Genomic DNA, 27,702 nt, shown 5'->3' with positions numbered 1-27,702 from the left:
TGACGCAGACCGAGGCCAGGTCAGGCCTCCGCTCCAGTCTCTAGGTGAGGCTCCGGATTTCTGCGCACGCCCCAGGCTCCGGGGGTGAGAGCAGGGGTGAGGGGTGCAGAGAAGCTGCTCAGCTCCGGGCTCCCGGCTAGGCCATCCTCCCAGCCCAGGCTCAAGGCTAGAAGGTCGCTCTTTCCTCCACTGCCTTCTTCCATCCACGAGGTCAACAGGCACACCCAGTGACCACAGCCGGTAGCCGCCAGGCGCCGGCTCGGGGTGGCAATGAGTCAGCCGGCCCGTGTCTTACCCCACTTCCAGGCGCCTCCAGAGCCAGGCATCGGGCTCTGGATCCAGGAGAGCATGGAGAGGCCTGACACCCCGCTCCGGGGAGGGCGGGGAGGCTTCCCCGAGGAAGCCCCAAAGCTCAGAGGGGCAGGGAGAGGTGCAGGGGGTGGGGAGGAGGGGCCTGGTCAGCCTTCCAGGCAGAGGCACACTTGCCGGTGCAAGGACTCGCTGCATTCCAGGAATCCCTGGGTCCCCATCCAGGGGTGGCCATCACATCCCCGAGTCTCCCGGCTGGAGAGGGTCCAAGAGTCGGCAGGCACCTTTCCTGGCTGGCTCCCCTGGGTACTCAGGGGCCCTCATCTGGCAATGGCCTGTTGCCAGGAGCCACCCCTGCACGGGGGCGGACCCAAGACGGCTTCCTGGGCTGAGCAGGGGTGCACACGCCCCTGGGAGCGGGCATTTACAGGCCAGCCCTTGTCCCCACCCGACGGGCACGCGGTCCTGGGCAGAAGCAGGAGTGAGCCTGAGAAAGCCCGTGGGCCCGGCCCTGGCACCTGCACCGGTGCCCTGCCCTCTGCCCACCGTGCCCTCCTGCGGTAAGTCCTCCCCACCCCGCCTGCCTCCCGGGGGGCTGAGCACCGCAGGTCTCGGGAAAGGCTTGTCAGGCAAGACCAGGGACAGGGCTGCTCTGTCCACATCTTCTTTTGCCCTAATTACGAGCTTTAGAGGCTGCGTCCTTCTCCTTCACAGGTGGGACCTGGCAGTTCAAGCAAGTCCCGGCCTGACTCACACTGAGCGAGCTCCGGCCGGGCGCCAGGGCTCTGCCCCCACCTGCCCCTGACGCACCTGCGCCCCCCCCCCAGCCCGCAGGCCTGGGGCCATCGGCTCCCTGTGAGCTCCAATGAGGGTCAGATATCAGAAGGGACTTCCAGGGCTGGGGGCCGCCTCTCCCTAGCGACTCAGCCAGGTTTCTGAGCCTGCTGAGGGCGGGCCCACCCACCGCGGGCCAGGTCGGGGTCGCCGTCCAGGTGTCCAGGGCCTGATGAGGCAGGGCAAGAGGAGGGGGCGCCCGGGCGGAGCACACGGGGGCTCCCGGAGGCGGAGGCCGGTGGGCGGCCGCGGGTTGGAGGGGGCTGGGGGGGGCGGTGCTCTCCATCAGGGGCGGGGAAGAGCGGGTCTCCCACAGGGGTGCTCGGAGGTGGGGGCGGCAGGTGCGCGTCTGCAGGGGCCCCTGCCCGGAGCCCTGTGGCTGGGCGGTCAGCTCGCTGCAGGGGTGCGGGGGGGGGCGGGCGGGGCCGGGCGGCCACGGGGAGGTCTGGGGCGGCCCCGCTCCCCGGCTCCAGCACCGCCACCCCCGCCGCCGGGGGCCAGAGCCGCAGGGCGCGGGCGGGGCCGGGGAGCCCCGGACCCCCCCGGCCCCGCCCCGGGCCGCGCCCGCTCCCCACGTGGCCGCCGGCGGGCGGGGCGGCCCCTCCTCTTCCGCGCGCCCCGCGGAGGGAGCGGGAGCCCAGCCCGGCCCGCAGCGCGCCCAGCCCGAGCCCAGCGGAGCCCCGGGCCCGGCAGCCGCGGCCCGGCCCGACCCCAGCGAGCGCCGCGCCCCGCCCGGTGAGTCCACGCCTCCGCGCCCGCAGGAGCCGCCGGGGAAACTGAGTCCCAGCGCGGGGCTCTGGGCCCGGGGAGGCCGGGGCGGCGCGGGGTGCGTGCTGGCCGCGGCCCCCCCCGGTCGCCCCTCCCCGGGACCCCCCTCCCCGGGCGCCCACCCGCGCGCAGACGCCGCCCGCGCGCCCTGGCCCGCGCCCCGCCCGGTGGGGGCTGGATCCCGCGTCCCCGCGGCCGCCGCCTCCACCTCCCGACCGCGGATCAGCCACAGTTGGGAAATAAACTTCGGCTCCGGGTCGGCGGCCGGTCCCGCCCGCGCCCTGGTGTCCGTGGTGGTGTCCGCGGGGCCGGGCGCGGCCCCCATCGCTGCCCCGGGGTCCCCGGGTGGGGCTGGAGGCTGCTGTGTGCGCCCCCACCCCGGAACCCGCTTCCCGAGGAGGGACCCGGGATGAGCATGACCTCAGGGAGGAAGGGGGGTTACCCGCGGTGCCTGCATCAGCCTCCAGCTGTTCCTGGGGAGCTCAGGGGCTGCAGGGCCCGGGTCCGTTGGTGACCGCGGCGTTAGTGCCCTGTCCTGGCTGGCCATGCAGGAGTCACTGTGGCCGAGAGGGCGGTGGCCCTGCCTGGGTCCGGCACACACACCCTCGGGGGAGCTGGAGTTGGGAACTTCCCTTCTTCCCACCAGCCCCACCCCCTGCTTCCCCAGGCAGTGGGACCTGGGCAGGACGCTTGCCTGCTCTGGGCCTCAGTTTCCCCATCTGCACCTGAATGATGGGGACAGGGTTCAGGCATGGCAGGGAAGACACCCAGAGCAAATGCCTCAAAGCCCCGCCACAGGGCTGCCGGGGGCAGGGGGCCTGCGGGGAGAGGGTGCCGGGTCTGGGGTCCGGGGCCTCGCACTCCCTCACCAGGACGGCATCAACTCTCGATTTAAAAAGCCAAGTCGGGGCAATAGCCCCCCGCTGACCGCTGCCCCGGCCCCATCCTCCTCTCGGCCCAGGAGCTCGGGGCTCATGGACGGGTGGTCACGGCCCATGCGCGCAGCGGGCCCTGCTGGGGGGGACCAAGGGGACGGGGGGGCGGCCCTGCTGGGATGCATCCAGGCAGCCTCTCTGCCGGGGTTCTGCTGCTTAACTGCAGAGTTAACTCTCAGGTGAAGCCCCCCCATTTTGTGGAGGTGCTGACAGCTGTCGGAGCTAATTGCACACACCTCACATGCCGGCCCCCGGGCGCTCCTAACCTCACGTACACCCTGTTCGCCTTTCATCAAAGTGCAGTGATTTTCCAGGCTGGAAAAGTTAGCGGGTTCCTAGGGCTGGGGAGGGGCGCTGCTGTGGGTGCGGGGGGCGCCGCCCGGCTCTGCACTGGGGCGGAGGGCTCTCCGGGGCACCCAGAGGAGGAACCGGAAAACAGAGCCCCCCCCAGTCAGAGGGATTTGGCCTGACTCGGCTGCCTGGCTCCCTCCCGCACTGTGGGCTTGCATACAGCAGGTGTCTAGTAGTTGCATGGGTCAAGGCCCAGTGGACACAGTGGATTGGGAAAGGCACGTCCGCCTCTATTTCGGGACAGTGAACAGGAGTGAGTTTAGGGGAGAGAGGCCAGGACTGGAAGGTTGAGGCCAGGCAGGAGCTGGTCTCTTCGGGGCTGTCCCCAGACAGAGCCGCCACGCCTGGGGGCCCCTGGACGTCCGAGACCAGGACGCTGGTTTCAACCCACTGGGGAGGAAGGAGTGCATGTGAGGGGATGAGCCCCCCATCACTGGAGGTGTGAGAGCAGGCTCTGACACGTGGCCGCCTACCAGCCTCACCCTAGTCGGGAGGGTCCTGAGCTGGTGTGGGGTCTGTCCACACAGCTGCCCCGTCTACCCCGTCCGCAGAGGTAACTCTGAGCTGGAGGGAAGCTCTCATGGTGCCAGCCAGGCAGGGAGGGGGGCGGGGGCCTGTCCTCCCAGGAGGGGCCGCTGCTGCCTGTCCTCCCGAGGGGTGCTCAAGGAAGGGAGTGGGTGGGTGCGCGGGCTCTCGTGCCTCCTGAGCGGCGTCCTGAGCAGGGTCCGTGTGCAGAGGAGCGAAGGACTGAGCCGGCCTGTCACACCTTCCCGCCCCACGGCTTCCAACCCTGGCGCCTACCCAGCCAGGCCTGGGTCCTATGGTCATCATCTGTTTCAGGAAGAGGAAACTGAGGCACAGAGCTGCTGGGTTGTAGTGGTGCCTTTTTGGCAGGATGCATTTATAAAGCCCCTACTGTGTGCATCTGCTTCGATGCTCCCCTCACTGCTCTGGTGGCCCAGAGGGCCGGCGTACGGGGGTCAGGGTGAGCACTGGTGGCCCCAGGGGAGCACGTGGCGACCGAGGCTGTCCCTGTGTCGCTCGGCACCATCACAGGACCCTCGGGGTCACAGCGCTGGACCACTCTGGGAATAGGAGAACGTGGTCCAGGCCTGGGAGCACCCCCGGGGCTCCAAACAGGGGAGGGGGCAGGCACCGGGACACCCGGCGGCTGCCATAGGCCTGCTGAGCTGGACCCCTGGGCCGGCGGCCCTTCCGGCAGTGCGGGGTGGTCACAGAGGTCACGGGTGCCCAGATGACGAGACCACAGAGGCCCCTCCCCTGGGGCCACCTGAGGACAGGATGCCGTCTCCTGCCCGCCCCCCTCATGGCCACGCTCCCACCCAGCCCCACCTCATGCCTGCAGTTCTCCACCACTGGTGGCGCCCAGGTCGGGGTCCCCTCCCACCCGTGTGCTGCTGCAGCACCCTCCACCGCCCCCCTTCCCGTGAGCTGGGCCCGAGCCAGAAGAGGGGCTGGGAGGTGGGAGGGTGGACCGGGGCCCCCTGCTCCCACACGGGTGGCCCGGGCCGACTGAGCAGGGTGAGGGGCCAGGGCTGCTGAGGGCTGCGGGCTGGAGCCCTCCGTGGGTGGGAGACCAGTCGGGAAACACTTGGGGAGGTGGAGGCAGACCCACTGAGGCCTGAACTTCGAGGCTAGCCCAGGGCGCAGTGGGTCAGGGCGGAGGAGGCCAGTTCCGGACACACACGCAGCCCTGGGTGATGGCTTCCCTGCACCGGGCCCGCGCCCAGCCTGCCCTACACACTCGCTCACGCACACTCACGCACACACGCAGCCGGTGGGGCAGGGGTCTCTGAGCTCCACCTCGGCCCTGCTGAGTGCTGGTGGACGTGGGTGTGGATGCCCGCGTGGGCTGGCCAGCTATGCCAGAGGACCTCGGTCTCCCCATCTGCGCCTGGTCCTAGGTCCTCTCGGGCCCTGGGTGTGGCCTCAGTGTGCAGCCTGCTTCCCCCGCCACCCGGGTCCCCACTTCTGCTCCCAAGTACGGCTTGGCTCGGCCGCCTGCACGCAACAGCAGGGAGGCCGGCGTCTGCTCTTCACCCCCCCAGAGGTGGGGAGGGCATGCCCGCCCCCCCTGCCCGTCCGTGTCTACCTTCCCACGTGTGCAGACGTGAGCGCCGAAGAACAGGAGCCCCACGTGCCCAGATGGGCTCCTGCCCTCTTGGAGGCACCTAGGGCCCTGCCTGGTGCTCCCAGCCTGCTGTGGGGGTGGGGGCGCAGCCCGGGAGGGACCCTGCAGGCCAGGCAGGCCCTGTAGCTGGCAGGTGCACCCCTGGAGAACGTCCTGGCCACCCCACAGATGAGAAAACCAGGTCCTCGATGGGCCTGGCGGAGGCAACTGGCCAGGAATGGCTCGGGGCGTCCCCTGCTGCACGCCGGGGTCTTGCTCACCTGGCAGGCCAGGCTGCCCGAGCCAGGGGGTCCAGGGACGGAGCGGGCCTGCGTCCCAGCTCAGTGTGGGCCCCCGGCAGCCTGGCTGAGGAGGAGGACGCGCGGCGGCCGGCGCAGGGGACGGGGGGCAGTGGGCACAGCACTTGCTGGCATTTCCAGGGCCCAGTTGACCGATGGCGCTCCGTGGATGGGTCGGGCTGGCGCTGAGCAGCTCATCCCCACTTGGGGACTGGAACCCGGGCCCTGGGAAGTCCCGGGGACAGAGCCAGCCAGCGGCAGAGCCTGATGTCACCCGGAACCTGAGCTGTGCCCTGCCCCCTGCCCCCCATGGCCCCTGGCACGGCCGGGCGGCCCCTCCCCCCCTCAATCCACTGCTTTGTTCACCCGCCGGCCTCCAGCTGGGACGTGGGCCTGGGGCCAGGGGCAGGGACTGCTGGGGCAGGCAGTGGGCGGACTTCAGCCTCACCCCAAAGCCTGAGGCCTAGGCGAGCAGGCATCAGGGTCCTCCCCGGCCCGAGAGGCCTCCCCCCAGGGCAGCAGGGAGACACGGAGGGAGACACAGAGGGACACCCGAGGGCCTCCCGGAGGAGGTGTCTCTGCGCTGCCTCTGATCTGGGGGCCGGAACCCGGGGAGGAGGGATTGGGGCGGCCAGCCCGAGGTCTTCCGCGGCCACTGGAGGCCCTGCGGGTGGAAGCCGCGGCCAGGTGCCTGCGGTAGAGCAGCCCCCGATTCAGCCGCCGCCCCACCACCTTCCTCGCGCTGCCCCACACCCAACCGCAGGTCTGCACCCATCGCTCCCCTCAAGCATCCGCTGCGACTGGCTCAGCCACCCCTGCCACTCTCCTGTGCGTAGGGCGGGCGGCTCCTCCCCACCCCCGGCCGCCAGACTCAGGACCCGAACCCTGCGGATGCCCCCAGACCCCCAGGGAGGCCCACGGGCCGTGCCCCTCGGCGGCAGGGAGGCGGAGGCCGGGCCGCAGCAGGTGGAAGCGAAAGCTCAGCTTCCTGGCGTGGGCGCCGCCGCCCTTCCTGTCCTCCCCGTCAGCAAGCCTGGCGTCCCAGGCCACCCCCAGCCCTCCCGGGAGGTGCAGCCCGCAGCGCCCAGCCCGGGATATGCCCTGGGGCGGGGGGTTCCTGTTTGCCCAGGTGTGTCCTCCTCACCTCACCAGGGCAGCCCCCTCCGCCGCTTCTCCTCCTAAGCCGGGAGGGTGGGACCGTGGAGGACCAGACAGGCCGTGCGGGCGCCCCAGGTCTGCCATCACCCCACCCGCCCCCGGACCCTGGGACCAGTGGCTCAAGCCCAGGCCTGGCCTCCCGGCGCTCAGCACCCACCGGCCCAGACCCCCTCCACTCCCCGTCGCTGCAGGAGGGGGCCCAGCGCCCGCTCTGCCCTGCCCCCCGGCGCCCAGGGCTGGTGGCCGGCTCCCCCACCCGAGCCCAGGTCCCCCAGGGACGGTGGGCCTTTTCTGTCTCTGTGCTCTTTCTCTCTTTCTAATGATAAAAGCGACCACATTCACCCCAGATGCAACTTCTGCCAGCATCCGGGCATGTGTCCTGCGTGGCATGTCGCTGCATGGCTGAAGTCCCACGCGGTACGGCGCCGTGTCCTACTTCCCGTCTCTGTTTTTAATTCAGCGCTGCTGTGGAAGTCTTGATGCCCCCCGCCCCCAGGCAGCCCCTCTGTTTGCTGCCCGATGCCGCAGTGGCCTGGCCGGCCTCCTCCACGGGGTGGGGGTGCGGGGCCAGGTGAGGCCTCCGGACACACAGGCCCTGCTGGCCGTCCTGGGACCTGCGACGGCAGGCAGCAGGGGGCTGGGTACCCCTAGGTAACCAGGACAGCGCCCTCGGCCGAGGCCCTGTGCTCCGTGCCTGTGGGTGAGTGGGTGGCGGGGAGGCACTGGGTGGTTGGTCCTTACCCAAGGCCCACTGTGCACAGCACCCCGACCTGGGAGGCGCCCACGGCGGGCAAGTCCTTTGAGGGCTAACGGCCTGGTGGGGAAGGTGGTGCGAGCCCTGGACGCCCAGGGGAGCCGGGGCTGGGGAGCCAGAGGAGGACTCGGCTCCAGGGGCTTCCCCCAGTCACGCAGGGCCCCGGCTGCCCCTGAGCTCCAGGGAATTGCTGCTGGAAATACAATACAAGGGTTGCCAGGCAGTGGAAAAATTTGGAGCTAAAAATACAGTGTGGCAGCCCCGGAACCCCGCTCCTGCCATTTTACCCGCCTTCCCCTAGGAAGACAAGCTCCCTCTTTGCACCCCGCCCCCGCGCCCTCGCTGGCTCTGGGCCCAGAAGCACCCCAGCCCCTGTGCGATGCTGGCAGGGCCACTGGGAAGCCGCCTCCCCACAGCAGCCCACCCCCCTCCGGGGGCCCAGGTCCCCAGCCTGTGCCTTCCCGACGCCTCACTCCCACCCCTGGGCCCCAGGCCCCCCAGCAGCCCTCGCGGGGGTCTAGGAGAAGGCCAAAGCCCTTCCTCGCCGGAGCCGAGCGGTGGCACTTAGTGTGGGCGTCTGCACCCCACCACACGGTTCAGAGCCCAGGGGACCCAGGCCGGGGCCGCCCAGCAGCCATGCCCAGGTCGCGTGCTCCCTCTCTGGCTGTTTCTCCACCTGCATAGCAGAGGTTGGACTCTGAGGTCGGGGTGGGGGGGGCAGCTTCGCCCGTGCCCCTGTGCCCCCCGTCCCCCCGTGAATACACTCAGAGCACTGCCAGGCAGGGGCGGCGGTTTCCCATGAGTCAGCACAGCACAGCTGCCTGGGCGTGTGGTGCCCGGATGGAGCGGCCGGTGCTGCTGTGCGGGGCCAGCCGCGCGTGGGCAGGAAGCAGATGGGTGACCAGCGGCGGGTCTCCTCCGGTCCTCGGGGCAGCCCCGACGTGGGCTGGCTGAGCATGGGCCAGCAGCACACCCCAGCCAGTGGGCTGACCCCGGAGAGTTCTGGTGGGGGGAGGCATGACCCCCTGCAGCGGGAGCCCCACTTTAGTGCAGAAAAGATTGACCGCTGAGCAGCATCGGGGACGGACGTGCCACTCATGTCCGAGCCCCAGCATCTTCGTCTGCAGAGCCCCTGCCCATCCGAGTTCCACAGGTGCAGGGGGAGGCACGGTCTGCCTGCGGGGCACGTGGGGGGTGCTGAAGCTGCCCCAGGGTCGGGGTAGGGTCTGAGACTCCGGATACTCGGACCCTGGGAGACAGTCCGTGCTCTTCAGCAGGTGGTGCCCACTGCAAAAAAGGCTCTGGAAATGCGGAATCCTGCACAGGCCCCGCCCCTGGCAGGCCGGCCCCGCCCCGGCGTGGGGTGGGGAGCCCCGAGGTCACATTCCTGAACTTGCGGCCCGCCCCAGTCTGGCTGGCTCTGGGAGGGTCCCTGCCACCGCGCCCTGTCTGGGCGCCGGGCCTGGCCTGCAGCCTGGGGCTCTGGCCCCGGGAGGGCCGGGCCGGTCGCCCGTGGACCGTATTACAACAGCCCGGGGTGCTCCTGGGTGCTCACTGCCTGCTCCCGGGTCCCGTTCGTCCACTGGGAACCCACAGCTGCTGTCCCTTTGCCTCCGGGGAGCCCAGGGCAGCGTGACTTCCCCGCGAGCACAAGCAAGCCCAGGAGTCTGGCTCCTGCCTCCCACGCGGGTCCCGGGTGTCGCCGGGAAGGCTTGTTCCCCACGCTGTTCTCCCTGATTCCCTCTGGGGCTCCTGGCAGGAACGTTCAAACGCCCCCCCATGGGAACAGGCAAGGGCTGTTTATCCCGCGCGGAGCCGCTTGGATCGGGCACCAGCACTTGCCTTTGGCAGCGACTGCAGGCCGCGGGAGGGGGCGCCGGCTGGCTTGTCCCGTCCCGAGCGCGGGGATTGTTCCTGCGGTCACACGGTGTCGTTCGCGGGCGTGCGGTGCGCACGTGGTGCCTCTGTGCATCCTGTGGTGCACGTGTGACGCCATGTGCGTGTGTGAGGCGGTCACGTCCGTGTGTACGTGTTACATGATGTGTGTTCACGCGCACGTGCGTGGTTATGTGCACGTGTGCAATGTGTACAAGGAGGGGCGTGACCAGCTTGGGAGAGTCAGGGCGCAGGATCCCTGGCGGACGAGCAGCTGGAGGGGGCTGGTCTCCGCCTGCCCTGGTCCCAGCCCCCAGTGCACCGAGGGGGCCCCTGCAGGGGTCTCCCGGGGCAGTGAGCCCGTGGCCCCGGGGGCTGGGGTGCGCAGAGAGGACCTGGCAGTGTCAGGTCGGGGCGCTCTAGCCCACGCACGCTGTGCCCGGAGCTTGTCTTCTGCAGCCAGGGACCCCTGGGGCTCTTGGCCAGAGAAGGCCCGGAGGATGCTGGGGGCCCGGCCTGGGAGAGTTCTAGTTCCAGCTGCTCAGCCTGTGCCAAGGCAACAGGGACTTGGGCCAGTGGGGCGGGGGCGGGGCGGGGAGGGCAGGGTCAGTCCTGGCTGCGTCTTTAAGCGGCAGCACCCACGGCGGGTGGCAGCGTGAGCAGAGGCCCCTCCGCTGTGCTCTTCATGCTGGTGGGAGCGGCCCTCTCCCCGGGCAGCGTCCCTGTGCGGAGCCACCGCTGGCAGCCGGGCGGCTCAGCGGTCAGCGGTGATGAGAAGCCAGGACAGCGCGCCGGGCAGCCCGAGGCAGGGCCTGGAATGGGTGGGCAGAGGCAGCCGGAAGGTCTTGCGCATCTGGGTGAGTGGGCGGTGGGGCAGGGGGCGAGAGGGTTAAGGCCTGAGGGGGACAGGGGAGGCCATGGGGTTACAGGGAGGGCTGACGGGCACCCCGCATGCCGCTGCAGCGACGCCCACACCCACTGCCTCTCCGGGTGCTCCCGGAGGTCCCGGTGAGGACAGTGGGGCCCTCCCAGGACCCGCAGCCTACTGAGCCAGGCCGCCTCCCCGGGGGGCTGGGTGGGGGGCTGGGCTCCTGGCCTGCACCTACTGCGAACAGAGGAGGGGCTGCTGGAGTGCCAGGGCATCGCATGCCTGGGGTAGGGGGAGCCCGGACGATACCCAAGAGCTCCCCAAGGCACAGGGGGTGCGGGGCCTCCAGGAGAGCCGACCTTGGGCGCTGGGGACCCCGGGCCGGGCCAGCGATGGGCACCTGGGCTCTTGTCCGCACTCAGAGGCGCCCCCTAACTTGGCGGGCCGGGCAGCCCCAAGAGGGGGGCCGGACTGGACAGCCTCCCCCTGACTGGGGTCCAGGCTGGCTCCGTTCTGCGCTTCCCAGCGCTGGGGGGGGGGCTTGTGGCCTGGCTGCTGTAGGTGCCACGGCCCTTTCTCTCCTGTAATCTGGGGGTGCTGGGGTGCCGGGGAGCTGGTGGCGGGCCGGGCCCCGGGCACGAGGCAGTGGTCCTCCGGGCTCTGCTTCTCGGGCGCCGTCTCAGCAGCTCCGAGCTGCCCTCACAGTAAGTACGAGACCCGAGCCATACATGGTTGCAGGAGAGCCTGGGCTGCCCCTGACCGTGAGGCCAGGCCCCAGGGGCTGTGGCTGAGGACAGCGTCACCGCCGAGGGCCCTGCGGGGGGGGCACTCGGTGGGTGTGGCGAGGGCACAGAGGCTCAGCCGGCCTGTCCTCCTTGGGGAGGCCTGTGCTCGGGGGCATTCTGGGTAGGGGTCACACCTGTTGAGGCTGCACATGCTCGGCCTAGGGGGACGCCCGGTCCTCCGGCCCACAGAGGGATGCTGAGGGCCCCAGAGGCCACCGCCTGGCCGGGCTGCTTCCTCACGGGGCCCGGCCTTGCTCGCGATCGGGGTGGGCACCGGTCAGCCCCTTCCCCGGCCATGCGCCCGATGCCTGGGCAGCCCAGAAGTGCCCAGGGTCTGGACCTGCCGCACCCTGTTGTCCCTATCTGGTCCCTTGGGCAGGGGAAGTGCTCTGGGACGAGATAAGGGAGGGAGCCCCAGAGACACCACTTTTGTTGCACCGTCACCGCTGGGTCAGTGGTGCTCCCAGCACCCCGGGGGGACAGGGGGGCGGTGGCCGCTGTGGCGGCCGTCGGGGGTGGGGAGGAGCGCCTGGCCGGCACAGGGGAAGCCCGTGGGCGGTGGCGGCCCTGACTGGACCAGGGCACAGCGTCCCCCCCGCCCCCGGGGCAGGCCTGGGGTGAGCCGGAAGCAGGGCCACCCCGTGCGGCGGGGGTTGGCAGACACCGAGGACACTGCCCCCGCTGGCGCCCCGGCCTCTCCCGGTCCCTCCACCGGCGGGGCGCCCCCGCCACCCCGACCCGGGACTCACGCCCGTCTCCCCGCCCTGCAGTTCGGCAGGATGTCGGTGAAGGAAGGTGCGCAGCGCAAGTGGGCGGCGCTGAAGGAGAAGCTGGGGCCGCAGGACTCGGACCCCACCGAGGCCAACCTGGAGAGCGCGGAGCCCGAGCTGTGCATCCGGCTGCTGCAGATGCCCTCTGTGGTCAACTACTCGGGCCTGCGCAAGCGGCTGGAGGGCAGCGACGGCGGCTGGATGGTGCAGTTCCTGGAGCAGAGCGGCCTGGACCTGCTGCTCGAGGCGCTGGCGCGCCTGTCCGGCCGCGGGGTGGCCCGCATCGCCGACGCCCTGCTGCAGCTCACCTGCATCAGCTGCGTGCGCGCCGTCATGAACTCGCAGCAGGGCATCGAGTACATCCTGAGCAACCAGGCCTACGTGCGCCAGCTGTCCCTGGGTGAGCCGCGGCCTGCCGCCGGGGGGGGGGGGGGGGGGGGGCTGGCGCGGACGCCCCCTTGGTCGGTCAGGGTGAGGCTCCGGGCCGGGGAGGGCCGAGGGAGGGCCGGGGTCACAGGAGAGGACTCACAGGCCAGGCAGGGAGGGCTTCCTGGAGGAAGAAGACCTCCGGGTCAGCTCAGCGTGGTCCTCCAGCCGCTGCACCTGGTTGCCCCCTCTGCTCTCTGGCCTCACCTGGCCTCGCCTCACCCTGCCCCCCTCTCCGGCCTACACCCCTCCCTCCGCCCCAGAACCTGCCACCCTGGTCCAGGCCCTGGCAGCCAGGCTCACCTGGGTCCACCTGAGGAGCCCCGCTTACATTCCGCCTGGCCCCAAGCGCCTTGAGCTTCGCGGGCCCGCAGCCCTGCAGTTCTGGCCAGCACTGGCGGCTGGCGGCGTCCTCTTCCCCCTTTCCCCACACCCCTACTCTGCCCGTGCCCTGCTCCCACCCCCGGGGGGCTTCGCCTTCCAGCACCCAGCCTCCACTCTGGCTCAGGCTGCTCTCTGCCTTCGTGCACCTGTTCACTGCTTAAGTTCTGACTCACGGTCACCTCCTCCAGGAAGTCTCCCCAGGCTGCTCTCAGTCTTCTACCTGTGGGAGTGACCTCAGGCGGCCCTGAGTGAACAGAGGTCACTGTGCGTCCCTTGCCTGCCAGGCTGTGCCGCTCTCTGGCAGCAACCGCATCTCCTGGATGCTTGGTGCTCTGTTGGGGAGCGCGGGTGGGTCGGCCCGTGGGTGGGTGAGTGCCGTGTGGGTAAGCAAGGCAGAGGCTACCTCCGGCCTGTCCTATGCAGCCCGGGCCTGGCTGTGCCCATGTAGACTCCTCTGTGGCCTCTCACCAAGGCCCATAAGGGACACCCCCAAAACTTGCCCAGCTCAGGGGATGAGGTGGGAGGCAGGAGCTCAGCCCGGGGAGCTGTGCCAGTGTGGGCCTTGGGGCCAGGGCCAGCAGGGGCCACTCTGAGTGCGGCCCAGCCCAAGAGACCCCCGCCTCTGAGCCCCTCCCTGTGGCACCTGCCTCTCTGGTACCCTAGTAGAGGCAGGTCAGCACCCCCCGAGGCCAGCCCACCCCGAGGCCAGCCCACCCCAGGGCCCAGTCCACCCCCCCCACCCGAGGCCAGCCCATCCCAGAGCCCAGCCCACCTGAGGCCAACCCACACCAGAGGCCAGCCCACCTGAGGCTAGCTCACCCCCGAGGCCAGTCCACCCCAAGGTCAGCCCACCCGAGGCCAGGCCAGCCCACCCCCATGGCCAGCCCACCTGAGGCCAGTCCATCCAGAGGCCAGCCCACCAGAGGCCAGTCCACCCCAAGGCCAGCCCACCCCAAGGCCCAGTCCACCCCCCACAGGCCAGCTCATCCCCCGAGGCCAGCCCACCCCAGAGCCCAGCCCACCTGAGGCCAGCCCACCCCCATGGCCAGCTCACCCCAGAGCCCAGCCCACCTGAGGCCAGCCCACCCTAGAGGCCAGGCCAGCCCACCCCCAAGGCCAGCCCACCCCCAGAGCCCAGCTACCTGAGGCCAGCCCACCCCCATGGCCAGCCCACCCCCAGAGCCCAACTACCTGAGGCCAGCCCACCCCGGAGGCCAGCTACCTGAGGCCCACCTGAGGCCAGCCCACCCCCATGGCCAGCTCACCCCAGAGGCCAGCCCACCCTAGAGGCCAGGCCAGCCCCTGACATGGCCAGTGGGCTGGTGCAGAGCACCCCCTGGAGCCCAGCTGCAGGCCCTGCCCTTCCTGGTGAAGTGTGAGTCAGGTCAGCCAGGCACAGGGTTGGGGGGACAGAAGAAGGAGGAGCCCAGGCCTGGGATCGAAGGGTCCCCCTGAGACTCACCTGCCCTTGACAGCTCTGGACACGTCCAACGTGATGGTCAAGAAGCAGGTGTTCGAGCTGCTGGCTGCCTTGTGCATCTACTCACCCGAGGGCCACATGCTGACCCTGGACGCCCTAGACCACTACAAGGTGAGCCTCGGGGGCGCCTGGGGCCGTGGTGGGCCTGCGGCGCACGCTGACCCCTGCCCACCCCGCAGACGGTGTGCAACCAGCAGTACCGCTTTAGCGTCATCATGAACGAGCTCTCTGACAGCGACAACGTGCCCTATGTCGTCACCCTGCTCAGTGTGATCAATGCCATCATCCTGGGCCCTGAGGACCTCCGCACCCGCACCCAGCTGCGCGGGGAGTTCACTGGTGACCGCCCACGCCCCCCCGAGGCCCCGCTGTGCTTCTGCCTCTGGTGCCCCCTGGCTGACCCGGCCCACGCGCTCCCCTCCAGGACCCCAGGGGAGGTCTCTGGGAAGCTGCCCCCGCCTGCTCCCTTTGGTGGACTCGGGGCCTTTGGGGGTGGCTCTCAATGTGACGCTGACCCCCCAGTGCTGTCCTGCCAGGGGTGGCAATGACCACTGAGTGGGTACGACCGCGTGTCCCCTCCAGAGTGTTGCTGGTACCTGTAGGAATGGCAGTGTCCCCCTCCTGCCCCCTGGGCTGGGTATCCTGGGGGTGGCAGTAAGCCCAGGGCAAGAGCAGAGGGGAAGGCAGGAGCAGGTGCAAGCGGCCCCGGGGTGGGAGCTGACCAGAGCAGCCCCTGAGGCCACTCACCCCACTGTCCCTTCCCAGGGTTGCAGCTGCTGGACATTCTGACGCGGCTACGGTGAGTCGGCATCACTGTTCTCCAAAGCCAGGCTCACCTTGAGGCCCTTGGGTCCCAAGCAGTACCCCCAGACGGGCAGGAGGGGACGTGCAGCAGTAGCCCCAGTGGGCCCAGCCTGTGGGCCCAGGTCCCAGTGACGACGGTTTGCCTGATGGGTCACTGCGCAGAACCGGGGGCTTGGCAGCTGCCCCTAGGGACCGGGCTTGCCAGGTGCAACACAGGACGCCCCGCTAAGTGGGAGTTAGGTAGACAGCAGAGCCCTCCTGTAGTGCAAGTATATCCCAGATGTCGTATAGGACACACTTATGCTAAAAATCATTTGCTGTTTGTCTGAAATTCAAACTTGGTGGTGCCTGGGAGCCCACGTAGCCGCGAAACCCCATCCTGGGCCCCATGAGGTGCACTCTCCTGGGTGGGGGCGGTCAGCTGGGCCGTGGGGGGCCCAGAGGAGGAGCCTGGGTGTGAGGTTGCTAGATGCCGAGAGGGGCCCGCCCTGCCGCCAGGGGCGCCGTTCGCCGGCCAGGCCAAGGTGAGCGGCAGGTGCAGGGCCCTGTGCGCGCTGCAGCTCCCACTGCCCAGGCCGGAAGGCCTGCCCCTCACAGAGGCCAGGGCGGACCCCTCCATGTGGTGTGGGTGCTGCCCTCCCAGCACCCCTGCATGCTGGGAAGCCGCCAGCGTGCCCCCCCAGGTGTGAGAACTTTCTCTTCCCCTTCTCAAGGGCCTTGGGGCGCTGGTGACCTCCAGCCACGCCCGTCCTGGCCACAGTGGCCACGTGCCCAGCACAGCCCTGCCCGGATCGTCTGCACATGTGTGCCATGTTGGGGGGCAGCTGGTAGGGCACAGCCTCAGCCTGTGCCCCCCACCCCACCCCAGGGACCTGGAGGACGCCGACCTGCTGATCCAGCTGGAGGCCTTCGAGGAGGCCAAGGCGGAGGACGAGGAGGAGCTCCTGCGGGTCTGTGGCGGCGTCAACATGAACAGCCACCAGGAGGTGTTCGCTTCTGTGTTCCACAAGGTGAGCCGGGGCCTGTCTCCCGGCCGGGGTCAGAGGCCGTGACCCCGGCAGACCCACCGCGGCCGGAGCACTGAGGCCAGATCGGGAGCCACGTCAGGGAGCTGCAGGGGCCGGGGGGCGGCGTCTGGTCCAGCTGGCCCTCCCTGGCCGGCACCTCCTGTCCCTCAGAGCCAGGGGCACGTGTCCCCGGGGGGCGTCCAGGGACACCTGGAGACATCTGGGGTGGGCAGGGGTACCGCTGGCTTCGGGTGGGCAGAGACCAGGGATGCTGGGCGGCGTCCCTCCAAGCACAGGGCAGCGCCCGGCACGGACAGTTGTCCAACCCCAGCTGGCCGCAGCGTGGCCGTCAGGGAACCCGGGCTCCGGCCCCTCACCAGGCCCAGGACGGCGACAGCGGGGACGGTCCCGGCCTCGGAAGCCCACTGTTGTCAGCCCGCCCCGGCAAGGGCACGGCCGCTGACCCCCGCTCTCCGGCCGCGCCCAGGTGAGCTGCTCCCCGGCCTCCGCCCAGCTGCTGTCCGTGCTGCAGGGCCTGCTCTACCTGGAGCCCGGCCTCCCCTCCAGCCAGCTGCTCTGGGAGGCTCTGGAGAGCCTGGTGAACCGGGCCGTGCTCCTGGCCAGCGATGGTGAGCGCGGGGCACGCGGGGGCCCTGGGAGCGCTGTGGGAGGCAGTGAGCAGGCCTTTCCGCCGCCCCGCACCCACGTCTCTGACCTGGGCCCTCACCCCGACCCCCCACAGTCCAGGAGTGTACCCTAGAGGAGATGGTGGAGCGGCTCCTGGCTGTCAAGGGGCGGCCACGCCCAAGTCCCCTGAACAAGGCCCACAAGAGTGTCCAGGCGGACCTCGGCCAGAGTCGGAGGGGCAGCGTGCCCCAAAACAGCGGCGCCCCGAAGCCGGGCGTGGAGGACCAGCAGCCCGAGGCGGACCTCACCAGCCGGCACGTGGTCGACGTCCAGAGCACAAGCAGCGTGACTGCCCCAGAGCCGAAGGGCCTGGAGCCGCAGGCGCCCACCCCAATCCCCCCTGCACCCCCACTGCCTGGCTTGGGGGCAGGGCCTCCTCCCCCTCCCCCTCCACCGCCCCCACTGCCAGGCCTGGGGGCCCCAGCCCCCCCACCCCCTCCACCACCCCCACTGCCTGTCTCTGGTGGGGCCCAGCCTCCCCCACCTCCGCCGCTCCCGGGGTGCCCACCCCCACCCCCACCCCCACCCCCACCGCCTGGCATGGGCGCCCCTCCACCCCCACCCCTGCCGGGTACCTCTGGCTCCTCTGCGGCGGGTGGCGGCGAGGAGGAGATCATCGTGCCCCACAGGGACCCGGGCCTGGGCTCTGCCTGGGTCCCGAGCCACCGGCGAGTAAACCCTCCCACTGTGCGCATGAAGAAGCTCAACTGGCAGAAGCTGCCGTCCAACGTGGCGCAAGGTGAGGGCGCCCCAGGCTCCGCGGGGGGCAGGGGCCCGGCCCTGTGTGTCTGTGTCCCCCTGCTACCGGCCAGGGCGGCGGTTCAGTCCCTGCTCCCGACGTAGCCCTGGGTCCTGGGGGGAACAGGTCAGAGGTCACGCCTGAAGACCCTGTGCCCGCCCCCGTGCCCACGGCTGTAAGCCGAGGTGTGCCTCCGATGCCGCCCCCTGCGCTGCCCAGGCCCTGGGTGCGGATGCTCGGAGCGGGTCACGGCCAGGGCTGCTGGAAGGCCTGGATGGCACCTGCACATGCCGCAGGTGCCGGCGGCCGGGGGCTCTCGGGCCCCGGGGTGGCCGTGAGCCTGACGGGGACACCTGGTCCGCAGAGCACAGCTCCATGTGGGCCTCGCTGAGCTGCCCGGGCGCCCTGGTGCTGGAGCCTGACTTCTGCAGCATCGAGCGGCTCTTCTGCTTCCCCGAGGCCAAGGCCAAGGAGCCGGCGGCCGCTGCCGCCAGGAAGGAGCCCAAGGAGGTGGGGCCGGGCCGGGCTGGGGCCGGGGCCTGGCCGCCCTGCACGTCCCAACGCCTGCGGGCTGTCTTCCAGGTCACGTTTCTGGACGCGAAGAAGAGCCTGCATCTCAACATCTTCCTGAAGCAGTTTAAGTGGTGAGCGGCCCGGGCTAGGCCCCGCCCCTGGCCCCGCCCCCTCGGCCCTGGCCCCGCCCCCTATGTCCTGGCCCCGCCCCGCCGCCCTGGCCCCGCCCCGGCCCCGCCCCCGCCGTCCTGGGCTCCACGGTGCCCTCTGCAGGCCGCTCCTGGGAAGTACACACCCCCTCGCGGGGCGGGCCCTGGAGACCAGCCGTGCCACCCGCACCCCCACCCGCACCCCCACCCCGGGAAGCTGAGGCCCCAGGCGGGCGGGACTCCCAGCCGCCGAGTCCTTCCCTGCAGCTCTCGGGCATGCGTGAGCCGGCGTGCCCCGGTCCTGAGCAGCCCCCTGGGAGGAGGAGGCAGAGGGTGCAGACTAGGAGTGTGGTGCTCAGCCCCCAGCCTGGTTCCTGTGTGCCCCCGGCAGCTGGGCCCCTGCAGCCTCACGGGTGTGAGCAGCAGAGGGGTCCTGGGCTGAGGGCAGTCCCGACCGCAGGGTCCCTCTGCCCCCACCCCCACCGCGCCCCCTCTCCTGCAGCTCCAATGAGGACGTCGCTGCTATGATCCAGGCTGGGGACACCAGCAAATTCGACGTGGAAGTTCTCAAGCAGCTCCTCAAGCTCCTTCCTGAGAAGCACGAGGTGAGTGGGGGTGAGTGCCCCGGGGGCTCCCCGGCAAGGGCAGGAGCGGGGGAGCTGGGAGCTGGGAGCTCAGCCCGCCTGGGGCCTCAGTGGGCAGACACCGGGAGCTGTCATGCCGCACATGAGGGGACGGTGGTGACAGCAGGTAGATGCAGGTGCCGGGCAGTGGGGGGCTCCCTGGGACGGGCTGGGAGCTGGAACCCCACGAGTGGCCTCCTCCCCGCAGATTGAAAACCTGCGCTCCTTCACAGAGGAGCGGACCAAGCTGGCCAACGCCGACCAGTTCTACCTCCTTCTGCTGGCCATTCCCTGGTGAGCGGGCAGGCCTGGGCCCCGGGGCCCGTGGTGGGGAAGGGGCAGGGCGAGCGGGCCCAGACCCGGGGACAGACTGGGGCCGTGCACCCTGTTCCGTGGGGGCTCCACTCAGCGCTCACACACCCGCAGCTCTGGCAGGGAGGGGCGCCCCGCTGGGAGGCCACAGCCCTGCCTGGTGCTCTTCCGGGGCCCCACCCAGGCCTGCTGAGTGCGCCCTGGGACCCGGCCCAGGACCCGGCCTGTGAGCAGCCCCCAGCCGCGGGCCCAGAGCAGGTGGGGGCCCAGCCACTGACGTCCCGCTGTGTCCCCAGCTACCAGCTGCGGGTGGAGTGCATGCTGCTGTGCGAGGGCACGGCCGTCGTGCTGGACATGGTGCAGCCCAAGGCCCAGCTGGTACTTGCTGCCTGCAACAGTGAGTGGGGGGCAAGCCTGGGGCCTCAGGACAGGGAGGGGGCCCGTGGCTGCTGGCCTCCCCCCACATAGACGTGTCCCTGCTCTAAGACACACACCGAGCACGTGCACTCACGTGCGCATCCACAGGCACACGGTGCACACACGCGGCTGCATGTGCGCAGATACACACGCATGCACACGCATACGCAGCCACATGGGCGTGCGCAGATACAGGCGTGCATACAGATATGTGCTCGGGACACCGTACGCTCACCGCTTCTCCAAATGAGGGATGAGCAGGAAAATACCACAGCCCCAGGGCAGGGACCCACGTCTGCTCCCATCTCCCCTCCCCGAAGCCCCAAGGGCGGTTAGCTGAGAACCCCGGAGGCCACAGCCATGACCTTCAGGAAGGCTGCTCTCAGCAGCGTCACCCAGAGGAAGGGGCAGGGGTCGTCTGCCCCCGGGGTGGTGAGGGGTCAGTGAGTGCTAAGAGTGGCACACCTGGTTCCAGAGCCCCTGAACCTGGAGGGGGTTCCAGCCCCCCTGCCCAGCCCTGGACCAAGCTCGGAGGGGGTTTGGGGGAAGCGCCTAGGGGAGGGGAGTGAAGAACGCTGAGACCCCCGGGCCACAGCCTCAGACACCCGCAGCACCCTCCCCTCCCTCAGCCCTGGCGCCCTCCCACAGGCCTGCTCAACAGCCACCGGCTGCCCGTCTTTTGCCAGCTGATCCTCAAAATTGGAAACTTCCTCAACTATGTAAGTGGGCCCCGCCCCAGCTCGTCCCATCCCCTGCTGCTTCCCACCCCCCACTTCCCTCCCCCGAAGCCTCAATGGCACTCACTGCCCACCCTGCCCCTCGCAGGGCAGCCACACGGGGGACGCTGATGGCTTCAAGATCCAAACACTGCTGAAGCTCACGGAGACCAAGTCCCAGCAGAGCCGTGTGACGCTGCTGCACCACGTGTTGGAGGTGGGTCCTCAGGGTGGCCCCTGAGGCTTGGGCATCCCTGGGCCAGGGTGTGGCCACAGCAGCGCTCAGGGGACACGTCCTGTTGCAGGAGGCGGAGAAGAGCCACCCGGACCTCCTGCAGCTGCCGCAGGACCTGGAGCAGCCCTCCCAGGCGGCAGGGTAGGTACCCCGCCCCGCCCCCTCTGGTCCTGGCCTGGGAGGTGGCTGGGCCAGGCTGGGCCTCATGGCCGCAGCACAACCCTGGGCCCCCGGGAGCCCCTGCCCCAGAGAATGCTTACTGTCACCTCGGGATAGACCGTGGGTGGACACTGAGGCCCAGGAGACATGGGGTGTGACCTGGTCACAGTCACACCAGGAGCTAGGCCAACACTGCCTCTGTTCAAGGTGGATCCTCACAGCAGCCCACGGGGAAGGCTGTGCCACTCCCCTTGTACAGATGGGGAAACAGGCCGGGGCAGGTGGGGCTGCGTCCGTGGGGTCACTGAGCCCGGGGGGGCGCAACTCAGGGAGGGTGGCCTGGACCTTCCAACTGCAGGTACATGCTGCTACAGAGGGTTCTCAGGCCTGAGAGCCAAAGTCAGGCTGAAGCACTGGGTCATTGTCCTGGCTTGTCTGTCACTGGCACCACGTGGCCCTCTCCAGAGCTCTGACTGCTTCTGGTGACCTGCAGGGGTGCAGTCCAGTGTCCCCTACTGTCCCCATAGGTGTGCGGGCTGAGGACACCCACGGGCCCCACAAGACCGGATATCAGCTATTCCTGACCCCACCTGGCTCTGGGATATGTTTTAGGATCAATCTTGAGATCATCCGTTCTGAGTCCAGCAGCAACCTGAAGAAGCTTCTGGAGATGGAGCGGAAGGTGTCCTCCTCTGTTCCAGAGGTGCAGGAGCAGTACAGCCAGCGCCTGCAGGCAAGCTCGAGCAGGGTTCTGGGCTGGGAGAGGCAGTGCCCGGTGACCTGTGGGGGGTGGTCTGGGCCGGGGGAGGCAGTGCCTGGTGACCTCGGGGTGGGGGTCTGGGCCAGGGAAGGCAGTGCCCAGCAACCTCGGGGTGGGGGTCTGGGCCAGGGAAGGCAGTGCCCAGCAACCTCGGGGTGGGGGTCTGGGCCAGGGAAGGCAGTGCCCAGCAACCTCGGGGTGGGGGTCTGGGCCAGGGAAGGCAGTGCCCAGCAACCTCGGGGTGGGGGTCTGGGCCAGAGGAGGCAGTGCCCAGCAATCTCGGGGTGGGGGGTCTGGGCCGGGGGAGGCAGTGCCCAGCAACCTCGGGGTGGGGGTCTGGGCCAGAGGAGGCAGTGCCCAGCAACCTCAGGGGGTCTGGGCCAGAGGAGGCAGTGCCCAGCAACCTCAGGGTGGGGGTCTGGGCCAGAGGAGGCAGTGCCCAGCAATCTCGGGGTGGGGGGTCTGGGCCGGGGGAGGCAGTGCCCGGCAACCTCGGGGTGGGGGGTCTGGGCCGGGGGAGGCAGTGCCCAATGACATCTGGAGGTTTGGGGGCCCCGCAGGGTTTGTGCCAGGCTAGGCTAGTGAACAAGGCAGGGCCAGGTGAGCGTGGGAGAAGACCACCCCAGGGTTGGGGCGCTGCAGGAGGGTAGCATTGCTGTCCTCGGTCTCCGGAGTAGGTCCTATAAGTGTGGGGCTTCCCTGATCCCAGGGACCCCAGTATCCAGACCTCCTGGTCCCACCCAGATGCCGCTGCCTGTGGGGGCCGTGCAGGTGGCCATCACCCTCCTGCAGCCCGGCCCCATCCCCGTGGTGGCAGGTGGCACCACTGTGGGGCTCCCGCAGGGCTGTGACCGTGCCCCCCCGCCCCCAGACCATCATCAAGGCCTCCCAGGCGCTGGATGAGGTGTTCCAGGCCATCGAGCAGAAGAAGCTAGAGCTGGCCAGTTACCTGTGTGAGGACGCCCAGCAGCTGTCCCTGGAGGACACGTTTGGCATCATGAAGACTTTCCGCGACCTCTTCATCCGCGCCCTGAAGGTGGGCCGGCCGCAGCCCCTCGCCGACCTCAGGCGTTGCAGGTGGAATGGCCCCGCGGCGCCAGGCCCGGCCGTCCCTCGGGGGCTGGGGGTCACGGGCTCCGTGTGTCCCCCTCGCAGGAGAACAAGGAGCGGAAGGAGCAGGCGGCGAAGGCCGAGAGGAGGAAGCAGCAGCTGGCGGAGGAGGAGGCGCGGAGGCCGCGGGGCGAGGATGGGAAGCCTGGTGAGGCCAGGCCCGGGAGGCCGGGGTCGGGGGGCTCGCGGGGCCGGGTCTGCGCGTGGGCCGCTCCCCCGACTCCGACCCCAGGCTCCGGTGGCCCCCCAGCCCTCCAGGTCACCTTCAGGGTCAGCCGGGTGGGCTCAGGGACCGCGGCATCTCTGAGGGTCTCTGGGGCCTCTCAGTCAGGAGGGGCGTCGGGAAGCAGGAGGAGGTGTGTGTCATCGACGCCCTGCTGGCCGACATCAGGAAGGGCTTCCAGCTGCGGAAGACGGCCCGCGGCCGAGGGGACGCGGAGGGGGGCAGCAAGGCGGCCGCCGCAGACCCCCCGAGGGACAGGGCGCCTGGTGAGACCCTCTCCCGCCTCCCGCGCTGCCCGAGAGGTGGGGCTGGGGGGCGGGGGGCTCTGACACGGGTCCCCGGGGCTCCGGGCTGCGGTGGCGGGAGAGGCCGGCCCGGGCCTGCGGGAGGGGTGCTGCGCGCTGCGTGGCTGCCCCGGGGGAAGCAGGCCCCGCGTGGGCAGACCCTGGACGCCGAGGCCCGCTCTCCGGAGCCCCCCCGGGAAGGCCCGGGCCAGGCGGCTCTGCGGGGCTGGGATGGACGGAGCCCCCGGGGGCGCACCCCGAGTCGGGGCCTGGGAGCCGGGCCCGCCCACGCCGGTCCTGCCCTGTGTCCACAGCGGCCGCCAGAGGCCCCGCGGGAGTCGGCGGCCCCACCTCCGATCCCCAGGGCTTGGACCTCACGGACGCCGTCGCCCCCAGCCCGCAGCCCGCCGTGGACGCACCCGAGGACGGCGGGCCCGGGCCCCAGGAGAGACGCTCTTCCTGGTACACCGATGCCAGCGAGTTCCTGGGCCCCGAGGACCCCCAGGGGCCCCCGCCTCCTCAGGGCGCCTGGCCAGTGGTGCTGGGAGGGGCCCAGGCCCTGAAGCCTCTCAGGATCTCGGGTGACAAGCCCTCCGGGGCCCAAGACGCTGAAGAGCCCACAGTCCCTCGGGGCGTCTGCCTGGCCGAGGCCGACAGCACCGTCCGGGCCCCGCAGGAGGCAGCCGCCCGCGGCCGCAGCGCCGACCCCCCCGCCACAGGCCCTGTCGGGGACGGGGATGGGGACCAGGAGGACACAGCCCCAGACTCTGCGCTGGACACATCCCTGGACAGGTCGTTCTCTGAGGACGCAGTCACGGACTCCTCGGGGTCCGGCACTCTCCCCAGCGCCCGGGGACAGGCCTCGAAGCGGATGGGCAGGCGAAGGAAGAAGCGCCCCTCCAGGAGCCAGGAAGGTAACTCGGGGCTCCCCTCCCATCATTCCTTGTCCCCTCAAAGCAGGGCCCTGCTGGGAGGCGTTAGTGTGTGGTTGGGGCTCATCCGTCCCACGGTGGGGCCCTGAGCCTCGTGCTGCAGCCAGACGTTCCCTCCCCTGCCCCCCAAGAGCGGGTGATTCCCGGGACGTGCCCACGGCCTGCAGGAGAGGAGGTGGCCACCCTTACGCACCTGGGAGGTGCAGCTCTGGGGGGGGCCGCTGGCCTCGTCCCCACGCCCCTAAGCCACTAACCCCCGTTTTGCGCTGCCTCCAGCAGGGAGTGGCAGCCGGGCCGTGGAGCCAGGGGCTGCCTGAGGCCCAGCCGCGTTTGGCTCCTCGTCCACGCAGCCCGAGTGCCAGGTCGCCGGCCCCAGCTCTGAGTTCAGGGTAGTTTAGGAGTAGGCCGTTGAGTGCATTTCTCTTATTTGAAAGCAGAGGTTGTCCCTGCCCCTGATGATAATAAAACAAAAAGATCGTGTGTGATTCAGTAAGGTACGTACTCGAGCTGGCGCTGCGCACTAACGGTGGCCGCAGAGGCAGGGGCCGCGCCCAGCCCCTCCCGGGCACTAACCTGGCTTCCTCCAGCCTGCCTGGGCCTGTCAGCAAGCCCTGCCCTCCTCTGCCGCTGGTGGTGGGACGCGCCTGGCCCTCTGTCGTCCCTTCCCTCTCTGCAAGGGCGGGAGCCTTGCTTAGCTGGTGTCTGCACGGTGGCAAGGTGCGACCTCAGCTGCGCGCCAGGCAGACGGGCCTCGAGAGGGCGGGGCGGGCAAGACCACCTGGGGCGCCCTCCAGGGAGCTGGGTGTGGGGTCGGAGAGGGCAGGGGCAGCTTGGCCTCCCAGGCCCAGCAGGACAGGCTGCCCCTGTCCCATGCAGTCTGGCTGACCTGTGGCTTTCCTGACTCCCAGCCCCCGGGGAGGACTGAGGGACAGGGACAGTCCCAGGGCCAGCTGCCAGGGAGAAGCAGGCCACCAGCCCTCTCCCTGGCAGCCAGGACCACAAATGGGTCTGTAGGCAGGTCCTGGGCAACAGTGCCAGGCCCCCCAGGCCCCCCAAGTATGGGCAGGACCATCAGTGCCCCCTGACGTGGCCCGAGAGGCTCACGGATGCAGACGGAGGCCTGGGGTCCCTACTATGTCCTGGACCGTGCTGCTGGAGCGCAGATCCCGTTCTGGGGGGCCGCCTGGTTCTCCACCCACCTGCTTCCGGCTGGGTGCCACCGCGCTGGGCTGACCCCCCTGGACCCAGCAGTGCCCCGAGGAGGCAAGGGCAGGGGTGAAGTCGGGGGCGCTGCTGGGTATAGTCTTTAACCTCAGTTCCAGAGTTTGCTTCTGGGGTTACTTTCTGAGCATAAAACACAGCCGTACACTTGCACTGGTGGGTCCCTTAGGAGCCGGGATCGGGGCCCAGCTGCTGGTCCTGGGTGGGTGTGGGGGACGCTGGGCCGTGTGGTCTGGGGGTCTGGGGGGCCGGCAGCCACATGTGGCTGCTGCCCAGTGAACCATCCGTGTGCCCAGCACGGGTCTGTGCTCCCAAAGGGATCAGCCCTGGGGGATGGTGGCTCCCAGTCCCCCGGCACGGGGTCTGCTGCTGCACGCTCGCTCCCCTGCCCCGGCCCACCACCCCGGCAGCTGGGGGCAGGAGGAAGGAATCCCAGCCTCCTTATCGCCTCAACTTTTTTTTTTTGGAAAAACTTCACCCTGACACCTGACAGGGAACTTGTAAGATCATAGTGAACACCAGGTACCCTTCACCCTGAAGCAGCCACAACTAGCAAAACGTAGCAAAGTGACGGTCAGCATTTGCTGCATTGCTCTGAACTTCCCTGAAGGAGTTCAAAGCCAGGGACGTCGTCATGCCCTTTGGCCCCTGAGCCCACCTGGGGTCTCCTCCTAGGAAGGGGGCTGCTCTCCCCGCCCCTCCCCCTCCCCCAGCAGGGCCCAGGCAGGCGTCCTCAGGCAGGCCTGTCACCCCTTGTGGGTTGGGGAACTGAGATCCTAGCCGGGACCACACCTCTAGCCTCTGTCCCGTGTGCACTGGAACCGTGGAAGGCACGTTCACTTCGGGTGGGTCCCATGCCCCCACCCACGGGTTCCGGACTGTGTTGGGGCAGGAATTGCACACACATGACACCTCAGGAGGCGCTCGGGCCATTTATCCCACAGCCAGTGACCTGGCCCTGCCTTGCCCTGGATCCTGGCACAGTGGCAGGGTGGGGGGTGGGGGGGGTGTGCAGACAAAAACCCTGCTCTGGATGATGAGTGACCTTTGTGCCTGCTTGAGACCCACAGGGGGCATATGGGGGAAAGAGCTGAGCCCTGGGCCACGGGGCTTGGGGGGGGCTGCGGGTGGAGGGAACTGTGGGGGTGGGCTCTGGCCCTCAGGACCGAGCTGGGAAAAGACCAGTCAGGAGGCCTCCAGTGTAAGGGGCTCCTCGGGATGCAGCTGAGGATGCTGTGGGGAGACGCAGCAGTGGGGATTGATGAGGGGAGGTGGTGTGGCCTGGGCCTGGGGGGAGTGGGGAGAGCTGAGCTGTGGGGGAGAACAGGGGGGAGGGGGGAGAGCTGAGCTGGGGGGGACAGAACGGGGGGAGGGGGGAGAGCTGAGCTGTGGGGGAGAACAGGGGGGAGAGCTGAGCTGGCGGGGAGAGGAGGGGGGAGAAAACAGGGGAGGGGGAACGTTGAGCTAGGGTGGAGGAGAGAGCAGGGGAGAATAGGGAGAGAATAAGGGGGAGGGAGGAGAGCTGAGCTGGGGGGAGAGAATAGGGGGAGGGGGAGAGCTGAGCTGAGGGGGAGAGAACAGGGGGAGGGGGAGAGCTGAGCTGAGGGGGAGAGAACAGGGGGAGGGGGAGAGCTGAGCTGGGGGCGAGAGAATGGGGAGGTAGGAGAGGGGCAGGGGGGTGGGAACAGAGCAGGCCTCGAATCCAGCCCGGGCAGGTGCAGGTGGACAGGAGCCAGCTGGCTGGGGGTCATCCCCGCACCTTCCTCCTAGAAGGGTCTTGCTGCCCGAGGGCAAGGGCCCGGGGTCAGGGAGGACGCAGGGGGACCCAGTGCGGCCATGGGGCAGTGGTGGTGACGACGATGACGACGACGTCCGGAGCCTGGCCCCGCGCGCCTGCTAACGCTGCCCTTTCCTCTCGCTCCGCAGGCCTCAGCCTTAAGCCCAAAGCCAAGTGAGCGTGCCCGTGGCTGCCCCCCCAGTACTGCGTCACCGGATGTGCTGCTGAGTGGGGCTCCCCCGGGCCAGGCTGGAACCGGGCCCCTGGGAAACCAAAACTCTGTGCCTTACCCTCCAGGGACGTGGGGCTCCCCGAGCTTCTTGGGGCATTGTGGCTGGGACCCCAACAGGCCCGGCCCAGCCCCGGCCCCTCCTAGACAGCCTGCACGCCCCAGCGCCCCGCGGTCTGCTCCCTGAATGCCGATGGCCGCGCCTGCACCCGCATGCACCGCAGCGCTGCCCGCGGGGCTGAGTCCCCAGGGCAGGGGCCGTGTCCCCAGGGCGCCAGCTTACAGGCCTCCAGCCAGTGGCCCGGATGCTTCTGGAGACCGGCCCTTGAGTCCTCTCCCCACAAAGCCACGGGAGCCCCCGACCCTGCCGCCGCCCGGTCCCAGGCCCCAGCCCCCGGCCCCTGCTCCCGCTCTGCCCCTCCACCTGTTGAGCTGCGCCGGAGCAGAGCGGGTTTTAACTGAAACAGGATTGCGTATGCACTTCTGCTCTTCTGTGGTAGCTGAGTTGTGCGTGGGTGCGTGGGAGGGAGGGAGGGAGGACCCTAGGGCCTTGGGTAGGGGCGGGCTGGCCAGCATCCGCACAAACAGGCCACGGCCCCCCTGCTCCGCAGACCGGCGGGCGATCCCACGGAGTCGGCCCCCATCCCGGTACATCCAGCCCTGGGGTAGCAGGGCGTC

General features: G+C 69.9%; 1 protein-coding gene across 5 annotated transcripts; it reads left to right on the top strand.

The window, feature by feature from the left end:
• Positions 1-388: 388 nt before the first annotated feature.
• INF2 (inverted formin 2) lies at positions 389-27,504 on the top strand. 5 transcript variants are annotated; one of them, XM_041758291.1, is made up of 23 exons: positions 389-869; positions 11,838-12,237; positions 14,123-14,238; positions 14,307-14,466; positions 14,893-14,926; positions 15,800-15,941; positions 16,426-16,567; positions 16,681-17,364; positions 17,729-17,874; positions 17,947-18,008; positions 18,529-18,631; positions 18,858-18,943; positions 19,258-19,358; positions 20,027-20,097; positions 20,204-20,311; positions 20,400-20,470; positions 21,101-21,221; positions 22,120-22,284; positions 22,404-22,506; positions 22,686-22,847; positions 23,180-23,779; positions 24,232-24,291; positions 26,945-27,504. In XM_041758291.1, the coding sequence occupies exons 2-22, from the start codon at positions 11,847-11,849 to the stop codon at positions 24,288-24,290; spliced, it is 3,627 nt and encodes a 1,208-aa protein (XP_041614225.1). In that variant the 5' UTR covers positions 389-869; positions 11,838-11,846; the 3' UTR covers position 24,291; positions 26,945-27,504. The 5 variants fall into 5 exon arrangements, with proteins under 5 accessions (XP_041614225.1, XP_041614226.1, XP_041614222.1 ...); XM_041758288.1 differs by lacking the exon at positions 389-869 and adding an exon at positions 10,027-10,271; XM_041758289.1 differs by lacking the exon at positions 389-869 and adding an exon at positions 10,028-10,271 and having other exon boundaries at positions 24,235-24,291.
• The last annotated feature ends 198 nt before the right edge of the window (positions 27,505-27,702 follow it).

The sequence above is a fragment of the Vulpes lagopus genome, chromosome 6, assembly GCF_018345385.1.
Source record: "Vulpes lagopus strain Blue_001 chromosome 6, ASM1834538v1, whole genome shotgun sequence".
Taxonomy (NCBI): Eukaryota; Metazoa; Chordata; class Mammalia; order Carnivora; family Canidae; genus Vulpes; species Vulpes lagopus.
Note: the sequence above shows the minus strand (reverse complement) of the source record. Positions and strands in the feature narration are given on the sequence as shown.

Bases quoted from the DNA above. Each gene is read 5' to 3' on its own strand.
- INF2 (XM_041758288.1), top strand. From the start codon at position 10,185: ATGAGAAGCCAGGACAGCGCGCCGGGCAGCCCGAGGCAGGGCCTGGAA. The intron at 10,272-11,837 runs GTGAGTGGGCGG...CCCGCCCTGCAG, and splicing joins GGAAGGTCTTGCGCATCTGG to TTCGGCAGGATGTCGGTGAA. The intron at 18,632-18,857 runs GTGAGTGGGGGT...TCCTCCCCGCAG, and splicing joins TCCTTCCTGAGAAGCACGAG to ATTGAAAACCTGCGCTCCTT.